Here is a 19306-nt window from a genome sequence, read left to right on the forward strand (position 1 = left end):
CTATAAGTAAAGCTGGGTACGAAGTGATTACTTCGGTTTAGATAGGAATTTTGCGAAACTGAGCTTTGACTTTAAGTAAAGCGGAGGACGAAGTGAGGACTTCGGTTTAAATTTTTCGCAAAACTTAGCTTTAAAGTAAAGCTGAATACGAAGTGAGAACTTCGGTTTAGGCTTGCGAAGTTTGACTTCGGCTTTAAAATGGTAGATGCGAAGTCAGACTTCGGCTTTAAATGGTAGATGCGAAGTCAGACTTCGGCTTTTTTTTTTTTTTTTTTTTTTTTTTTTTTTTTTTCTTTTTTTTTTGTTTTCTTTTTTTTTTTTGGCCATTATTAATTAAAAAAAAAGTTTAAGAAAACTTTAGATTTTATTAATATGGATAGCTGGACCCGAAGTGGGCTGCCTACGTACCCTTATCGGGATCAAGCCAAATCGTAGTTCGATACAAAGACATTAACTGTAGAAAAGTTTAAGGTGTAGAGAATTCCACGACCTCGGGACTGGTTTTCCCTCTGAATCCTCGAGCTGATAAACTCCATTTCGGACTTCGCGAGTAATTCTGTATGGTCCTTCCCAATTGATTCCCAGCTTTCCTGCATTGAGCTCCTCGGTATTCTCATGGACTTTCCGCAGGACGAGGTCGCCCACTGCCAAGGGTCTGCCTCGGATTTTGGAGTTATAGTACCGAGCCACCGTGTTCTGGTAATTCTGGATCCGGACTAACGCCTGGTCCCGACGCTCGTTGATTGTATCAAGAGTATCCTGTAGGAACTCCTCATTTTCCTCTGCTCGGAGTGGGTTCAGCGAGGTACGGACTCCGGGGACTTCTATGTCAACTGGGACTACGGCATCAACTCCGTAAACCAGGGAGAAAGGTGTCTCATTAGTGGCCCGCCGAGGTGTTGTTCGGATCGCCCAGAGGACACCCTGAAGTTCGTCCGGCCAGCGCCCCTTTCGAGCATCGAGCCGTTTCTTCAAGTTGGCAAGTATGACCTTATTCATTGCCTCGGCTTGCCCGTTACCTTGCGGGTAACGAGGAGTTGACTTGTTGAGTCGGATTTTCCACTTCGCGCAGAACTCTTCGAACTTCGAAGAGATGAATTGTGGGCCATTGTCCGTGATGATTTCACACGGGACGCCGTAGCGGTAGATTATGCTCTTAAGCACGAACTGTTCCACTTCGTCGCTTGTTACTTTCGCATAGGCTGCCGCTTCTACCCACTTGGAGAAATAGTCGGTAAGAGCGAGCACATACTGGACTCCTCCTGGTCCTCGATGTAGCGGACCGATGATATCCATAGACCACCTCATGAAAGGGTAAGGTGCGGACACCGAGGACAGGAGTTCGGTAGGTTGATGGATTGATGGGGCGTGCTTCTGACACTTCTTGCAAGCTCGAGAATACTTTTCGCAGTCCGTGACCATGGTAGGCCAGAAGTAACCTTGCCGTTTGATTTTGAAAGCCAGAGTCCGACCGCCGGAATGATTCCCATTGGGTCCGTCGTGAACAGCTCGCATTAGCATCGCGGGCTCTCTACCGGCCACGCAAGTCAGATAAGGACCTGCTACACTTCGGCGTAGAAGTATTCCGTTGTGAATGCAGTACCGCGCACTTGTGACCTTGAGTTTCCTAGCTGCCCACTTGTCGGCTGGGAGTTCCCCTTTTTCAAGGTAAGCCCAGATCGGGCTCCGCCAGTCATCTGCCCCCCAGCTGTTAGAATTCGTGCTGCTCGAGGTGGCATGTGGGATAACGGCTTGATTGTCAGCTGGTGAGCCCGATGATTCCGGAGCTGAATTTTCGTCGAGCTCGGCGAGAGGTGGGTGAACTTCCATTGGGGTAAGCAAGACAAGGTCCAGATCTTCCGAGGTTCGAGAGTCCACAGCCGTCTTACGAGGTGCTTCCTCAGCGGCCAGCTGTTTTTTCATTGCGCGGGTCACGACGTGTGTGCCCTCCAGCCGGATGCTTGGAAACTGGATGACTTCGACGGGGATGATCCTTATTGTCGCAGGATCCGAAGTGGAGGCCAAAGATGCTAAAGCATCCGCAGCAGAGTTCTCACTTCGTGGGATCTTAGTGATTTCGAACTCCTCGAACTTGGGGACTAACTCCCGAGCTGTGGACAAATAAGCCTCCATGCGGCCATCCTTTGGTGACCAGCTGCGAATCGCCCAAAAACTGGTTGGTGACCAGCTGCGAATCGCAAAAAGCTCGAAGTTTTCGGACACCAATCCCCACTGCGAGGCGTAAGCCGGCGAGGAAAGATTCGTACTCAGCTTCGTTGTTGGATGCACTGAAAGCCAAGCGAAATGATTGCTCGAAAGGGAGGCATTTGTCCCCCTTTTCGTAACAGCTGGTAGAAAGGGAGGCATTTGTCCGTAGATCGAGAGATGAAGCGGTTGAGAGCTGCGATCCGTCCGTTAAGGCGCTGCACTTCGCGCAAGGTCCTAGGAGAACTCATAGACAGGAAAGCATTAATTTGCCTCGGGTTCGCTTCAATTCCTCTTTCTGTGACGATATACCCCAGAAATTCTCCTGATGGAACTGCGAAGGTGCACTTCGTGGGGTTGAGCTTCATCCCGAACTGATCCAGGACGTCGAAGCAGACTTTCAGATCGGCGAGATGCGAACTGGCTTCCATCGATTTCACCAGCATGTCATCGATGTAAACTTCCATGGTTTTTCCGAGTTGATGCTCGAACATTCGGTTCACCAGTCTTTGGTAGGTTGCTCCCGCATTTTTTAGCCCAAAAGGCATCACCTTGTAGCAATAGATCCCGCGGTCCGTAATGAATGCAGTCTTCTCCTGGTCGTCCGGGTTCATTAGGATTTGGTTGTAGCCAGAGAATGCGTCCATGAAGGACATCAGCTCGTGACCCGAAGTGGACTCAACTAACCGGTCGATATGCGGAAGTGGAAAGCTGTCTTTGGGGCACGCCTTATTCAGGTCGGTGAAATCAACGCAGACTCGCGACTTTCCGTTCTTCTTTTTGACAACGACTGTATTTGCGAGCCACTCAGGGTATTTTACTTCGCGTATCTGTCCCGCCTTCAGCAAACGTTCAACCTCTTTGTTAACGATTTCAGCTCGCTCAGGACCCAGCTTCCTTCGCTTCTGCTTTACAGGTCGGAACGTAGGGTCCACATTCAGCTCGTGGGAAATAACTTCTGGACTGATGCCGGGCATCTCGTCTACAGACCACGCGAAGGTGGCCATTCTTTCTTTCAGGAAGGTTATCAGGGCGGCACGGAGCTCGCTATCCAATCCCACTCCGATCTTGATTTCTTGATCCGGGAACTTGCCATTGATGAAAATGGACTCAGTGAGGTCACCTTTTAGCTGCTTCCGAACTGGATTTTTCGGGACCTCGAGCTGTGGTTGCTATTGGATCAGGAGTTTGTGACTTGCGAGGTAACAGCTCCTGGCCGTCCTTTGGCTTCCCAGAACCTCCCGGACTCCTTGTGGGGTCGGAAATTTGACGCACTGATGGTACGTCGAGGCCACCGCCTTCATCTGATAGAGCCAGGGAGTTCCCAAAATAACATTATAGGCCGCAGGTCGGTCGAAGACCGTGAACTCCACCATTTTAACCACTCCTTGAGTGGACACTGGTAATGTGATCGTGCCCAAAGACATCGACGTCTCGCTAGTGAACGAGACCAGGGGTGAGGGCGGTCCTGCGATGTGCTCTTTCCCGATACCCATTCTGGTGAGCGTTTCAAGGAAAATCAAGTCTACCGAACTCCCAGTATCAATTAGGATTCGGCAGACTTCGTGGTTCGCTACATCAAGCGAGATGACGAGCGCGTCATCATGCGGAGTGTCCAACCCCTCAGTTTCCTTCTCGGAGAAAGAAATTTCAGGTAGATCACTGGCTATCAACTTAGCTCGCTTCGGCTGGGGGCTAGTGAGCTTCCGCTGATGGTCTTTGATCGCAGTGATGGAGTTCCGAAACAGACGCGATCCTCCCATTATCACATCGATTCTTTTCTTGGGAGCTTCACTTCCATCAGACTGCTTTGGTTTCTTTGAAGGTGGAGCGTCCTCGTCCATTTCGGGAATCGCTTTTTGCTCCAATTCTTCAATTGTGACATTCGGCATTTCTCCCGCCACATACTTCTCTGCGAGGAGATGCATCAGCTTCTTACAGTCACGAGTAGAATGATTGTTGGTTTTATGGAGCTCGCAGTACGTGTCCTCATCTCGGACCCACTTGTTACTCGGGAGTACGCCGCTCTTGGAGCGCGGTGAAAATGGTGGTTTGGACGGTGAATTCTTTGGAGAATTCTTCTGGGGAGATTGGGTGACTGCGAAAGTGCTCGGCCCGGACTTCGGAGTCGTAGGCGGAGTCTTTTTGGCAGGTGCTTCGAAGCGCGGTTTCCCTGCAGACGGGGCGTTTTGTTTTTGCGCAGCGGCGAGTTTGTCTTCTTCTGCGACTATCCAGTTCGAAGCCCGGTGTAGTGCGTCCTGAATAGTTGGGAAACGATTCACGGACAACTCTTCGCGGAAGCGAGATTCGTGCCACAGGCCGTTCTTAAGCGCGGCCAGGGCTGTGGAGTCCGAAAGTCCGGGAATTTTGACCTGGATCTCCTTGAACTTTGTTATGTAAGACCGAAGGGACTCTCCAGCCTTTTGGCTTAAGTTCCAAAGCTGAGCATCCGTCACCGCAGTTTCGATTAGGCTAGAATACTGCTTGACGAACGAGGTCGACAGCTCGTTAAAGTTTGTTATGGAGCCAGCTGCTAAGGATGCGAACCAAAGCAGTACCGGTCCACTAAATGTTTCTGCGAACAGCTTGCAGTACCCAGCGTCTGCTTCATGGGGCTCGAGGTCCACCCGGCTAGCTGTCAGCAAGAAAGTCTTGAGGTGATTGGTCGGATCTCCTTTTCCTTCGTAGCTCGAGAACTTAATTTTGCCAGTGTCCTTGATGCGGACTCGGGCTATTTGGTCGGAAAAAGGAGTTCGCCTCGACTCCTCGATCACTCGGAATATATCCGGAGCTGAGGTGGTTGCACTATGCATCACATACCGCATGTCCCGAATTTCGCTCTGCATGCGGAAGATCTCGGGATTGACAGTATATCCCGCAGCCGAAGTGTTTCCATCTACGGGGAGAGGAAGACGGACTGGGACCTCGGAAGATCGGACGACGCCAGGCTGAACCGGTGTGCGAACATCGCCGGCCATCGGTAGCGCTGTTTGTGTGTTGGTTTGAGGTGGGAACGAATCTCCCGGAGTGACATTTGTTGCTGCTACTTGCGAGGTGGAAGGTGGTGTCACACCGGAGAAATCCAAAGCGCGTCGACGCGGGTTTTGGTCGGAGGACAGGAGGTCGACCCGGTCGGCGTAGGCGCGGTGGGAGGCCGAGAGATCGGCTACGGACGTCGTGACTTCCTCCAAACGAGTGGAAATCTGCCCCTCCAAATTGTCGAAACGTTCAGTAAGAGCGGCGGAGGCGGCTTGCTGACGGTCGGACTTCTCGGACAAGTCCTGCAGGAGCTTCTGGATCACCTCCAAGGATGCCTGATCGGGAGAGCTGGCTGCCATAGCGGTGGTTGTGTGGAATGAACTTGCGTATGAAGTCGGAACTGGTGAGAGTCAGGCGATAACCACCCCTCCTTCTAGCGCCAAATGTGAGAACAGAGAATATGCTTCTCCTTCCGAAGTGATTTTAATTGTGGAGGAGCTTGTCGCCGTAAACAGTTCCGAACTAAAATAATAAGAGTTTTAGAATTTGAATTTGTATTGCCTTTTTCTGGAAAAAAATCTCGGGATCCTTTACAAATGACCTCCCCCTTACATATTTATACCGACCCATTTACTACTCAATTAATACGGAATTAATAGTGCGCGATCCGCGCAGCCTAATTAACCCTCTTAAATGCGGGAATCTTTGACCGGGCCCGAGCTGCGAGCTGTCGAGCACGGAACGTCTCCGTGCTCCCTTCCTTTCTCCGGGCCTGATGGGCCGATCAATAACACCTCCTCGGCCCATTAGGCAAGCCTGACTTAGGCCCTCTTGCCTATTGCCCGAGATGGTAGATCGTGGGTACAACAACCATGTCTTTGGTTTGGTCTTCATAACATCTTCATACACTTTACTATCGTATGCATGGATCCTCTCCAAGCTCTCTTCATAATCTTTACTATTGTAGCACCAAGCTAGATCCCAGAGGAGTTTCTTCAGCTGCTTCTTATTGGGATGTGCCTTCTTTAGGTTACCATAAATGTGCCTAACACATTTTGGATGCTCTATCTTTGGTAACTCTAACTCAACAGCCGTAATCAACCCCTGAAACAAATAAAACATGATGTCGATCAGACACCATAATCATTAAAAAAAGAAAACTGACCCAATCTTTATCAAAACAAATTAAACATATCTAAAAACATACCTTTTGTCGATCAGACACCATAATGTAACCATCCCCATCACCTCACTCCAAGTCAATCTTCAACCGATTCACAAACCATGACCAATAATCTGTGTACTCAAATTGAACTACACACCAAGCTACTGGGTAGATAGCATTGTCAGCATCTCTTCCTAAAGCAACCAGAAACTGTCCCTTGCCTTTTCTTTCAAGAAACAACCATCAACTCCTATTAGTGGTCTGCATAATTTTTTCCATGTTCTTCTAAGAACATCAAAGCAGACCTAGAATCGCTTATACACATCCTGTCCAGCATCGTTCTTCACCATATCAATCTCCACAACAGAACCTTGATTTGCTTCCAATATCTCAGCCCCATAGTCTCTGAGCCGTTGAAATTGAGTGTCATATTCAAGCTCTATCCATCCCAATGCCTTTCTCCTAGCAGCTTGACATTGACCCCTAGTAACTGATATCTTCCACTTCTCCATTATAGTCTGCTCCATCTTCAAAGGCATGTAATATTCCGGTTCTTCTCTTATCTTATCAACAAACAACCTAGCTATCACATGCGTCTTAAACATTTCACACCCTCCATTTGGTACACAAGTATACTTGTTCGTGTACAAGGTAATCCTCCACATCGACTCATTGTGAAGAGATGCCGCATAAACTTTCCACATACATTTCCCCTTAGCACCAATACACTTAAAAACCGATTCTATCTCTATTGTACCTATATTGCTTCAGGTTACAACCGCTTACCAGCGCGTAGTCGAGAACACACTCCTTAAATGTGATTCCATTGTAGAAGCTTTGCCCTTTGTACATTGAACCATCACCATGAACGATGGGTGTCCCTCTTCTCGCAGCACCACTACAAACATGTTCCTCAGCCTCATCGTCACTTTCTGGGTACACGTTATGACGACTCGATTCCTCCGCATCCGTAAAATCTGTTGACATCTTGTCGATATGAAATTCATCCCAATCCTCAGCTTCTACGTCAAAATCTATTCCAAGAGGCGGATTGGTAACGGGAATTAACGCCATCGCAAGCGGCAACAGAAGAAACGAGAAGAAGAAATCCGAAATTTTGTTAGGGTTCGTCGAGACTCGAGAGAGGAAAGGGGAAAACAATTTGGGATTTTTTTTTGATTTTTAGGTTTAGTTATGTAATCTGGTTGTAATCCGGTTTAATTTGGTTTAATTTGGTTAATAAGGTCCGATTGTTGGTTAATCAAAACAACAAAACCATAAAAACCAATACGATGGGAAAATACGCGGAGAAGTTTAAGTTCGATTGGAAAATAGGTGGAGAAGTATTGATTCGGGGGATATAGACGGACAATATAAGTCCGAAGGAGAACTGGTAAGATATCAAAGATCGATGGAGAATTGGAACAATATGATAGTTTCGAGGGGGAAATAGTACGTCGGTCCGTAATTGTGTTAACGTGTATACGCTTATATCGCCGTCCTTGTTCAGCGCTTATATCATTGTTTTCATCAGCTTCCAAAGCTCCACCTTGCTCATTGACCTCACCTTCTTCAGTATCAAAACCAAGCTCTATCACAAATTTTCCTGTGTCAGGCTCTTGTTCTGCTTCCATTCCTCCTATGAAGTGAACAACTAACCAAACCGAGGAACGCTTGTTCTGTCCTAGTTCTTTCTTTCCGGAATCCGCAATTGGTCAGCCTTTTAAATCAAGATACCCTCCTCGAAAGGGCCTGAAATCAAACACCCAGCCCTATTAAATATTAGATTAGAGAAGGGATAAAGTCGAGAATGACATTCAAATTGAACAACTGTGTGGTGTGGGGTTCGCCCCTTTTGTAAGGGTTTACGAGGTGAACTCGAAAGCGTGGGCGTCAAGCATCAAGTGGAGGCACCGAATCGTTGCAAGAGGGGGTACTAAGCGGGATCGACCGGTCAGAAGCCAAGCTGGCCAAAAGGCATAGGGGTTCCTCTGAGCTGGCAGGCTCATCTCACTGATTGTGTGCTTTTATTGGATAACTTTCATCAAGGGAAAGTGCACTTTAGCTCTATTCCGTTTCCACAACGTGTTGGTTTCCCGCGTTGACCCCTAAACACTATGGTATTTCATCAAGGTCGGCAACCCAAAAGGGTCGGGCCTCAACCGATTGACTTATTTATAAAGGGAAAGCCCTTGCTATTTTCAAGTTCAAGGTTTGATCAAAGGATCAAGGTACGAGCAGACCAAGAAGAGAGGACTTAAGAGATGCTTTAGTAACAACCTGAAAGCGCTAAACTGGTCATAGTTGCGATGTAGAGGAGACCATTCTCTACCAGAACAATTTTTAGGGGTCAACAACTTAATAAATATAATAAAATAATAAATTTTGTTGTTCTCAATCAGGCTAATAAAAATTTGACAAAATATGATAAATTAATATTCCTTCCGTTTCAAAATATAAAATGTTTTGAGTAAAAGCATGCAGATTAAGAAATAACTAATTTAAAAAAATTCAACCACTCATAAACAAGACTGCATAAAATAAATAAAAAATAAATATAAAAGCAATCTAAAAGTTACTTAAAAAGTTGAAAACATCTTATATTATGAAACAAAGAAAAACCTCTAAAACATCCTATATTATGAAACGGAGGGAGTATATTTTTAAAAAATTTCTTATGTAAAATATGGTCCAGTGATATTATAAATTAATAATGGTAGAAATCTACATGTAGTTTTGTATAGACGAAAAAATAAGAGATCTCTTCACTTTATAGTGAATGATGATCATAAATTTGCAATTGAAGGACGAAACTGAACTGAAACGGGATAATGGGGGTAATTTGGACAATATATATAATTAGTGGGGGCGATACAAAAAAAAAGCAACCTTTCTTTCGCCGCCCTCTATGGTCACACCAAGCAAGAACAATTCCCAGAAAGCGTGATAGATGATCTTGTCTTCCATGGTAGATTATTCTGAGAAACGATAAGCAATTTGGTGAGAATTTTGTGTTGTAGTGCAAGAAATGGATAGTGTGCCCACCAAGTGTTCGACGAAAGTTCTCAATACCATGGGGCAAGGGAGACGACGACGATACACTAGTGGGAAAAGTTTTCGCGCTCAATTCTTTAATAGAACACGTGACCCTCACGTGAACAACACCCAACTGACTCTGCTGACCCTTCTTATATATATAGATATATAGATCACTTTCTTCTTCTTCCCTTTCTTCACTCTTGAGTCTTGACCCCATTTTCTCGAGAAAAGTTCAGAAAGAAAAGCTCAATTCTTGTTTTCAATTCCAGCCTAAACATGGAGATGGGTCCATCAGACGTGAAGAAACTTGTAGCAAATGATTCTTCGTAAGTAGTCAAAATCTCATCCTTGTTGGAATAAATAATCATGTTGTCCCTTTCTCTCTCCTTCATGCAAGATGTCTTGTCTCTCTCCTTCATGCAAGCCATCTTTGTAACAGCTAGTTTTTTATCTTCTTCTTCTTCTATATATTTTTATCTCTCTTGTATTCTCAGGACTAAGAGAAATAATATACAGTTTCTCTCTATTATCTCTATTCTCTCTATTCTATTCTTCCGCTTATATTTCTACATGGTATCAGAGCCCGGTCCGCACATACTCAACCCAATCCACAATCGGCCCGGCCCAATAGTTAGCCCGCCGATTCATGCCCGAACATACCGAAATTGATGCCTAAAGAAGCCATCATCTCGAGGGGGCGTATTAGGGATACAATATCCCACATTGGAAGTTGAGTAGGATCTTAAGTAGTATATATAAGATATGGGCCTCTCCACTCATTGCCAATTGGTTTTGAGTTGGAAGCCCACAATCTAACATGGTATCAGAGCCAGGTTAAAATATCTTCAACATCTTCTTTTTATCTGCAACATCTTCTTCATTCTCCAGAATACCAACAGTCACCTCTCTGGTGCTTAAAATATGATTCCATAGACCCCGAATGCAAAGAGCAGTTTTGGTAGTCCTAGACCAAAGAATGTAATTATCCCCTTTAAGGATAACAGGAAGAGTAATCTGTTTTGAGTTTTTCATACCCAGAAAAGATAAGAAAAAGAGTAATAGCAAAAGAGACAGAGAATAAGGATCTAAAGCTCTGTAGAACAGTCTCTCCTTACTGCATATTCTTATTGTGAAACAGCAAATGAGTTGTGGGATACCCTAAAAGGTGTCTATGGAAATGTTTCAAATCTCAGCCGGATCTTTGAAGTGAAGAAGGCATTGAGCAATTTAACTCAAGAGGAGAAACCTTTTAACCAACATTTTGGAGAATTCAGATCTCTTTGGTCAGAGTTGGAGACTCTTCGTCCTCCAACAATAAATCATATGGTGCTTAATGAAAGACGTGAACAAGATCAAGTCTTTGGGCTTCTTCTTACTCTCAACCCTTCTTTCAATGGTCTCATCCGTCATATCCTCAGATCTGAAAAGCTTCCCAATTTGAATGAGGTTTGTAGGCAAATTCAAAAGGAAGATGGATCTACTGGTTTGTTTAGCCAGAAAAGTGAGCTTGCTATCGCACATAAAGGAGCTTATGACAAAGGAGCTTACAAAAGGAGTGACTACAACAAGTTATTGTGTGATCACTGCAAGAGGAAGGGGCATACCAAGGATAAGTGTTGGGTTCTCCATCCTCATCTGAAGCCGGCTAAGATGAATGAACCTAGGAAGGCTATGTCTGCATCTGCTGCAGATGACGATGTGATTAGAAAATCTGATCTTGATGCCCTTATCAAAAGCATTGCTTCTCTCAAAGAATCTGGTAATGCTCTACTTACTCTAAAATCTCATAAGCCAATTATTGTTGATTCTAGTGCTTCTCATCATATGATCAGTGATGCTAATCTTATTGATAATGTTAAACTTGCAACTGGAAATTTATCATTGCTAATGGTCATGGTGTTCCTGTTAAAGGCATAGGAAATCTGAAATTGTTTAACAAAGATTCTCAAGCTTTCTATATGCCTGAATTTACTTCAAACCTTTTGTCTGTCAAAAAGGCAACAAGAGATCTTGATTGCTTGGCTATTTTCAGTCCTACTGAGATTTGGTTTCAGGATATTAAGACGGGAAAGTCTATTGGTGAAGGATCAACAAAGAATGATCTCAATGTTCTTGAAGATCTCAATATTGTTTCTGCTTTTGCTAATAATTCTGTTTGGCATGCTAGACTTGGTCATCCTCATACTAAGGCCCTTAGTATACTTCTTCCTAAAATGTCTTTTGATCATGAGAAGTGTGAGGCTTGTATTTTAGGAAAGCATTGTAAAACTGTTTTCCCAAACTCTACTACTACTTATCAAGATTTGTTTGGTCTGCTCCTTGTGCTTCAAGAGATAATAACAAATATTTTGTTACGTTTATTGATGAAAAATCTAAATATATGTGGCTAACTCTTTCACCTTCAAAAGGCCGTGTTTTGAAGCTTTTTCAAACTTTCACAGCTATGTTTCCACTCAGTTCAATGCGAAGATAAAGACTTTGAGGACCGACAATGGTGGAGAATATACTAGCAATGAATTCAAGGTGTTCACTTCTAAACATGGGATTGTCCATCAAACGACTTGTCCTTATACCCCTCAACAAAATGGTGTCTCTGAGCGTAAAAATCGCCACCTTATGGAAGTAGCAAGGACCATGATGTTTTATAAGAATGTTCCAAAACAGTATTGGAGTGATGCTGTCATGACAGCATGTTATCTCATTAATAGACTCCCCACAAAATGTCTCAATGACATTTCTCCATATGAGGTAGGTACTAAATCAAACTAAACCTTCTGTTGATTTTCTAAAATTTTTTGGTTGTGTTTGCTATGTTCATGTCCCAGATGATCAAAGGAATAAGCTCCAGCCTAAAAGCATCAAATGCATCTTTATTGGGTACTCTCCTACTCAAAAGGGGTACAAATGCTACCACCCAGGAACAAGAAGGACTTATGTCTCTCGTAATGTAAAGTTTGATGAAGACAAATGTTTCTTTGAGGAAAAAGATTGGAGCAAATTGAAGGACTTGACAAATTCTGAATCTGATCGTGCTCAAAGCCTCAAGTTTCTTTTGGAAAATCTCAATTCTTCAAATAACAGTAGAAAAGAGGAGCTACAAGTTCAGCAGACTTCTGAAATCATGCAGCAGACTTCAGAAAACTTGCAGTAGACTTCAGAAAACTTGCAGCAGACTTCAGAAAACTTGCAATAGACTTCAGAAAACGTGCAGCAGACTTCAGAAAACTTGCAGCAGACTTCAGAAACCTTGCAGCAGACTTCTCAAAACCTGCAACAAACTTCTCCAAACCTGCAGCAAACTTCTGAAAATGCAGATGACTCTTCTCAACATCCTATAGCTGCCACTGAAGTTCACAACACCAATGGTGATTCTGATACTGAGGTTGCCATTCATGAAGATGATTCACCTTTGCCTCTCCGAAGAATTCAAAGACCAAGAACGGATCCTAACATTTTGCTGCAAAAGCGGTTTTGCTATAACTCTTCAACTGCTCATCCTATTCAAGGTTTTTGTTCTTTAGCTAACCTTCCTACTGACCGTCAAGTTTTTCTTAGCAAAATTGACCAGGAGACTGTGCCAAAGACTTATGAAGAAGCCAAAGACAATGAGGTTTGGCTTGCTGCTGTTGATGATGAACATGGAGCCATGAAAAGGAACCACACATGGGATGAGGTGGACCTTCCTAAAGGAAAAAAGCCAGTTGGATCTAAGTGGCTTTTTACAATCAAATACCACAGCAATGGTGAAATCGAAAGATACAAAGCTCGTTTAGTGGCTAAAGGCTTCACTCAAACATATGGAGAAGACTATTTTTCTCATGTTGCCAAACTCCATACAGTTTGTGTTGTTCTTTCTCTTGCCACTAACCTTTCTTGGGATTTGTGGCAGATGGATGTTAAGAATGCATTCCTTCAAGGCGAACTTGACGAAGAAGTATATATGTTCTCACCTCCTGGTTTTGCTGTTGCACAAGGCAAAGTACTCAAACTAAACAAAGCCATTTATGGTCTCAAACAATCTCCACGTGCTTGGTATTACAAATTAAGTAAGACACTTATTGGTTATGGTTTTCGCAAGTCCCATGCCGATCATTCGTTTTTCACAATTCAGGGGGAAAGAGGTATTGTGGTTGTTCTTATTTATGTTGATGATATTATTATCTCTGGTGATGATAAAGAAGGTATTCAAAATACTAAATCCCTTCTTAAGTCTACTTTTGATATTAAAGACTTGGGTGAACTAAAGTACTTTCTTGGCATAGAAGTATGTCGTTCTGAGGAAGGACTATTTCTATATCAAAGGAAGTATACACTTGATCTTCTTAATGATACAGGAAAGCTTGGAGCCAAACCGGTGAATACTCCCATTGAAGAATAATACAAAGACTCTCGAGAGGGGGAACCTGAAGGGAAACCTTATAACAACATTGGACAATACCAAAGAATTGTGGGTAAGCTCATTTATCTCACAATTACTCGCCCTGATTTGTGTTTTGCTGTGAATCAGGTAAGTCAACATATGAAAGCTCCTACTATCCACCATTGGAATATGGTGGAAAGGATTCTCAGTTACTTGAAAGGATCTCCAGGCAAAAGGTATTTGGATGAACAAGAATGACCACACTGAGCTTGTTGGCTATTGTGATGCCGGTTACGCTGGAGACAAGTCTGATAGGAAATCGACTGGAGGCTATTGTACGTTTGTTGGTGGGAATTTGGTCACTTGGAGAAGCAAGAAGCAGAAGGTGGTTCCAAGGTCTAGTGCTGAAGCTGAGTACCGTTCCATGGCTGATACTACTGATGAGCTTATTTGGCTTAAGGCATTGCTTTTGGATCTTGGAGTCAAGATATCTCAACCTATCACCATGCATTGTGACAACCAAGCTGCTATTCACATTGCTTTGAATTCTGTGTTTCATGAACGCACCAAACATATAGAAGTGGACTGTCACCATATTCGTGAGAAGGTTGAACTTGGGATCATCTCTCCCATCTATACTCGAAGTTCTGATCAACTTGCAGATATCTTCACCAAGGCAACAAATTCAAAGGTGTACAATTTCATTCTAAGCAAGCTTGGCTTAGTTAATCTTCACAAACCTAAAATGTGATTGTTGTGCTCTTTTTCCCTTGTCCATGGTTTTTCCCATTGGGTTTTCCTGGTAAGGTTTTTAATGAGGCAACTCCATTTTAGGCATGAACTCCCTATGCCAAGCTTGAGGGGGAATGTTGGAATAAATAATCATGTTGTCCATTTCTCTCTCCTTCATGCAAGATGTCTTGTCTCTCTCCTTCATGCAAGCCATCTTTGTAACAGCTAGTTTTTTATCTTCTTCTTCTATATATTTGTATTTCTCTTGTATTCTCAGGACTAAGAGAAATAATATACAGTTTCTCTCTATTATCTCTATTCTCTCTATTCCGTTCTTCCGCTTATATTTCTACAATCCTCTCCGAGTAATTTAATTTCTCCCTTAAAATTTTCTCTGAGAATTCGTGCTCATCCAGAGACTCAGCCGCAGAAGAATCTGAAGAGAAGAAACTAAACACCACTTCTGTTTCAGCTTTTGATATGATACTCAAGGTTTGTTTTTTCGCAACTTAACAAGCGCCTGCTGAATCTATTTGTAACATCCCGAAACTCAATAGATGGGCTTTTAATCTTGTGTAAATGATGAGAGGCAGCCCATTAAATCCAAATGATGGAAACCAAAAAAATATATTAAAACGACAAGGGTTTTGTCGTTGGTGTTATGGCATATGTATGTATAAGCGTAACCATCTCCCTCTTCGTTTAGAAAAGAGTAACACCGAACCTAAGCCGCCCAAAGAAGAAAGAAGAAAACAAGTGAGGGAGAGGGAGGAGAACTCTCGTGAGGCAAAGGCACCGTCATCATAACCGATTCGTCAGTGGCCGGCGTTAACTGAAGTCGGGATACGTTGTTCACCGGAGGATAGAGGAGCTTCTACCATCACTTGTTTATTAGGTAAGGAATCCTAATTTAACTATGTTGTCTCCTTCTGAAGGTTTGAGTTATGATTTATTGGGTACTTAGAATAAATCTGGGTTTTATTATGAAGAGGAGGAAGAGTAGAACAGTTCAAGTGGAGGTTTTGGAGACTGATTTCCCGTCGAACCAGAAGGAGTTGGATAGCGTTTTTAACGTCTACAGATAGATATTGCTGCAAGGAATCCATAGCAATTAACGGTTTTTCAAACGGAGGTATATTCCATGCGCTATTAGTCTCGCAAGTTGGTGAAAAATCACTGGATTTGTTTCAGAAAAATTACTAAGTATTTCAGATAAATTTCAGATTCAAGTTGGGGTTTTTGGAGGAGATTTCCAGTCACACCCTAGCAGTCTAGACAGTATTGACGGTGGTTCTTAACAGAAGAGTTGTCAGGGAAGCCGCCTGAATCGACAAAGTGGCCGGAAAAGGTAAACCCTAAATACCCCGACGATTGCTTGTTGCACAAGAAGTGACTGTGTCTGTCCAAAACAGAATACCTAATCTGGATTTCGAATGTGTTTCTTCTGCTGCAAGTTTTTGGAGTGCAGTCGCCGTTTCTAGTCGCAATTTCAGTTTGCTAGTCGCAGTTCTCAATCACATTAAAGCAAAGGTGAGAGCGGGAATTGCGGAAATGCATTGGTTAACTTCTAAACATATTTTTTCTTGAATTGCTTGTATAGGCTTGGAAACTATGTGATTGGATATGTCTGTTGTGTGATATTGTGTGCTATTATGATGATTAGATTTATGATAATAATGTATAATGATGTAGTAGTATGAGATGATGCATGATAAGATGAGTTGGTTTAATATGATGGTTAATGTATGATGATATGAGATGAGATTATGTGTTGGGAGCGCGAACATGGGATTTGTTTCGTGCCTGGTAATTGTACAAACCTGGGATTGGTTTTGTACATGGTGATTGGACGAACATGGGATTTGTTTCGTGCCATGCTAAGCCGATGGGATTTTGGTTTAGCGATATTGATGATCGTGTATATAATTGACTATGATGATATGAGAAATGTGATTTAAATATTATAATGATGCTAGGTTGAATATATGTAGAAATGTTATGCTTGTTGGATGTATATCAAGAATGTGGAGTTTGATTCTATGCTATGCAATGATTGATGAATGTGAGTAGATTGTTGTCATTGCATTTTAGTGGGCAATATTGACCCTCTCATTGAGTAATTAATTACTCACCCCTATTTATTATTTATTTTTCTCAGGTTAGTTGTATTTGTTATTGAAATTTTAAAGATTGCGGTTTTGAGCCAAACCAAGAAGTCAACACGTTGACCGGACTGTGTGGCGAGTATGGGTGTTACACAATTTTTTTTTTTTTTTTATCGATCTTGATTCATGTTTCCAAGTTTGTGATTTTGTGCAGTATCTTTGGAAGATTAGCGTTTTCTTAAGCGATTTTTTGATGAGTTATGTTAAAGAAGCACAACACAACCTCATAGATGATGAATCTGTTCTTCCACAAGACATACTTTGTATCTTCCTTCTCAAAAAACTCAGTCTCGCTCATCCTCTGGTCTCTTCTCTCGTCTTTTAAAACCTTTTCTGTCTTCTGTATGTTGTTAATTACTTCTTTCTCAAGATTCATATGTTTATATACTCTTCAGGACGCAAATGGTGTTTGTGACCTGTTTCTTAACATCTTGGAGCATCTGCCTCGCTGGAATTCACACTTTGAAGTGAAGGAAGTGGCGAAAAAGATTTGCAATAGATGCAAGATGGGTATGGAATATCCAGTTGAACGTTCTTTTGGTCTGATCATCAATGCTGGTTCACTCAGACAAGTCAAGGCAAGTCCATTTTTTTTGTTTTTTTTTGGGTCCTTAATTAATCTATTTAAGCAAATGAGAAGAAACCTATCTTTCTTGAAACTGAGGCTAGAAACGTTTTTGGTTATCACAGGCATTATTCGAGAATCTTACATTCGATAAGATCCTTCAGATCACCAGGATACATCTTAAGATGCCTTGTGATAAGGAAGGATGTGGGAAAACAAACTATGTTCAACGCATGATAAACAAACTTCCAACTGTTTTCACAATCGGTAAGCTTTCAAGTTAGATTGGTAATTACACATTAGCTTAATAATGCACTAGAATTACCCTTTTAAATTATTCTTGTATTGTTTAGCACTTGAGTGGGAGAACGATGAGCCTCTAGGAGAGTTATTCGATACTACTTCTGTTCTGACAACTGAGATAGATATTAAAACGATATACCTATACGAAGGTGATAGTGCATTCACTAAATACCGTCTTGTCTCAATGGTAAGGGCCAATTATCTAGTTCGTTCAGGGTTTCCCATTAAAGATTTTGTTACCAGAAACAACTCCAATGTTAATTAATACATACAGGTTTGCGCGCATGGAGATGGATACAACTGTGTAGCTTATGAAAACAATGAATGGGTCAGACATTTTCGTTCTGAGAAAGAGGTAAAAGAGCTTAGGCTTTTTTTGGTAAAAGAGTACAAGCAAGTCACTCGATCTGTGACTGAGTGATGTATGTTGTCTGTCCAGGTTATTGGAGACTGGGATGGTGTTCTCAGCAAATTCCGAGAACTGCATATTCGACCTGAGATTCTATTTTTTGAAAACGTAAGCTCCTTTGAGTGAATACTTTATTGTTATGTGTGTGTGTTCTCAACTCCACCTACTTGAATTGCAGGGTATGCAGCAAGACGAGATTGTATCCGAGCAGAAATCTAGAGGCTAAGAGAAGCTTTTTCAAGAGTGTAGGAAAGGGATTGGTGTATATACGGAAAGTTCGAGAACAATGCGTTGGAGGTGTTGTTGCACCATTGTGAACAGAGCTTTCAGTGTTTTCTTCCTCAAAAATTGAACATCCTGATTGTTATGATCAGTGGATAAAGATAGTTAAATACCATTCTTCTAAATTCAACACTTGTGTAACAAAACTCAGTCTCAGTTAGCATTTCTTTTGATGTATTCTCCGATCAGCGGTAAACTAACACTTGTGTTTTTCAGTTCTCTAAAGGAAACTTTCTTCATCATTTGTTAGTGATCTATAATGTTGGTTTAGTTTCTTTGGTAGGTATTTTGTTTTAGTGTACTCATTTACACTTTGAGACATTAATATTAGTATGTGAGAGCATGAAAGGTACAATAATGTTTTTATGAAATCACCAGGTAAAAAAAACATCAATGCCTTATGCAAAAGAATCGTTCCAAACATCTTTCGGGTGAGACTTGAGAGAGACGATTTGGTAATGAAATCACCGAATGAAAAAAAAAACATAAATCACAGAGGACTCTGTTCTGAAACAGAGTTACAAAAAAAATCTGAATAAATCAGACTTCCACGTATGAGAAGTTATATAGAGGACTCTGTGTGAAACAAACCTTCCCTGAAAGGAATGAAGAATGTGGTTTTACATTGGCTTATAAAAGCTTTAATGGTGCCCACCAAATTTCCAATGTTGTTTTTTTTTCCTTGAAACCGGTCAAAGAAACAAGCTTTTGCTTTCAATCATTGAAATGGATCCATCAAAACGTTCATGAAGTGAGAAAGTTGAAGAAATTGACCACAAATGTGATCCGTAAGTTGTCAAATATCCTCACCCTGAGTACGTTTATGCTTCTTTTTTCTTTTCGATACAAATTCTCTGAAAAAACTCGTCTATCAATCTATTGTTTAGAGATCTCTCACTAAAGCAAAACGATACAGAGGCAGCTGAAGGAAACTAAACCCTAGAAAGCAAACCCTGAAACTTGTTTATATGAAGTAAAGCATTCCAAGAAGTGAAGTCTTTGTAGGTAATCAACGTTTTCAAAAGTTGCAGATAAGATGAATCTTTTTATTCATGAGTTCCTTCTCAAACGATATAAGTCTCAGCCATCCTCTGGTCTCTGC

General features: G+C 42.2%; 3 protein-coding genes across 5 annotated transcripts; 2 read left to right on the forward strand and 1 right to left on the reverse strand.

The window, feature by feature from the left end:
* Window positions 1-450: 450 nt before the first annotated feature.
* Window positions 451-5543, reverse strand: LOC147944490 (uncharacterized). The gene is made up of 3 exons (XM_087512607.1): window positions 3444-5543; window positions 2290-3377; window positions 451-2188 (listed from the first exon to the last, which is right to left on the reverse strand). Exons 1-3 carry the CDS (start codon window positions 5541-5543, stop codon window positions 451-453), a joined length of 4926 nt encoding a protein of 1641 aa, XP_087368733.1.
* A 4343-nt stretch (window positions 5544-9886) lies between these two features.
* LOC147944491 (uncharacterized) lies at window positions 9887-14789 on the forward strand. Its single transcript, XM_087450912.1, has 2 exons — window positions 9887-11147; window positions 11830-14789. The coding sequence occupies exons 1-2, from the start codon at window positions 10712-10714 to the stop codon at window positions 11859-11861; spliced, it is 468 nt and encodes a 155-aa protein (XP_087307038.1). The 5' UTR covers window positions 9887-10711; the 3' UTR covers window positions 11862-14789.
* On the forward strand, window positions 14757-18446 carry LOC104789522 (uncharacterized). 3 transcript variants are annotated; one of them, XM_087450907.1, is made up of 12 exons: window positions 14757-14972; window positions 15187-15375; window positions 15470-15612; window positions 15704-15828; window positions 15935-16010; window positions 16800-16949; window positions 17041-17223; window positions 17336-17477; window positions 17564-17700; window positions 17788-17868; window positions 17953-18030; window positions 18101-18446. In XM_087450907.1, the coding sequence occupies exons 6-12, from the start codon at window positions 16839-16841 to the stop codon at window positions 18146-18148; spliced, it is 780 nt and encodes a 259-aa protein (XP_087307033.1). In that variant the 5' UTR covers window positions 14757-14972; window positions 15187-15375; window positions 15470-15612; window positions 15704-15828; window positions 15935-16010; window positions 16800-16838; the 3' UTR covers window positions 18149-18446. The 3 variants fall into 3 exon arrangements, with proteins under 3 accessions (XP_087307033.1, XP_087307034.1, XP_087307035.1); XM_087450908.1 differs by having other exon boundaries at window positions 14774-14972; window positions 15475-15612; XM_087450909.1 differs by lacking the exon at window positions 14757-14972 and having other exon boundaries at window positions 15159-15375; window positions 15475-15612.
* Window positions 18447-19306: the final 860 nt, after the last annotated feature.

Source organism: Camelina sativa, chromosome 5 (assembly GCF_030686135.1).
Source record: "Camelina sativa cultivar CO46 ecotype springtype chromosome 5, ASM3068613v1".
Lineage (NCBI taxonomy): Eukaryota > Viridiplantae > Streptophyta > Magnoliopsida > Brassicales > Brassicaceae > Camelina > Camelina sativa.

Coding starts and splice junctions, on each gene's coding strand:
- LOC147944490 (XM_087512607.1), bottom strand. CDS start 5,543: ATGGCAGCCAGCTCTCCCGATCAGGCATCCTTGGAGGTGATCCAGAAG. Junction 3,378..3,443: donor CCCCACAAGGAGTCCGGGAG/GTTCTGGGAAGC, acceptor CTGATCCAATAG/CAACCACAGCTCGAGGTCCC. Junction 2,189..2,289: donor ATCATTTCGCTTGGCTTTCA/GTGCATCCAACA, acceptor TGCGATTCGCAG/CTGGTCACCAACCAGTTTTT.
- LOC147944491 (XM_087450912.1), top strand. CDS start 10,712: ATGGTGCTTAATGAAAGACGTGAACAAGATCAAGTCTTTGGGCTTCTT. Junction 11,148..11,829: donor TGCTTCTCTCAAAGAATCTG/GTAATGCTCTAC, acceptor AAACTTTCACAG/CTATGTTTCCACTCAGTTCA.
- LOC104789522 (XM_087450907.1), top strand. CDS start 16,839: ATGAGTTATGTTAAAGAAGCACAACACAACCTCATAGATGATGAATCT. Junction 17,869..17,952: donor ATTTTCGTTCTGAGAAAGAG/GTAAAAGAGCTT, acceptor TTGTCTGTCCAG/GTTATTGGAGACTGGGATGG. Junction 18,031..18,100: donor AGATTCTATTTTTTGAAAAC/GTAAGCTCCTTT, acceptor CTTGAATTGCAG/GGTATGCAGCAAGACGAGAT.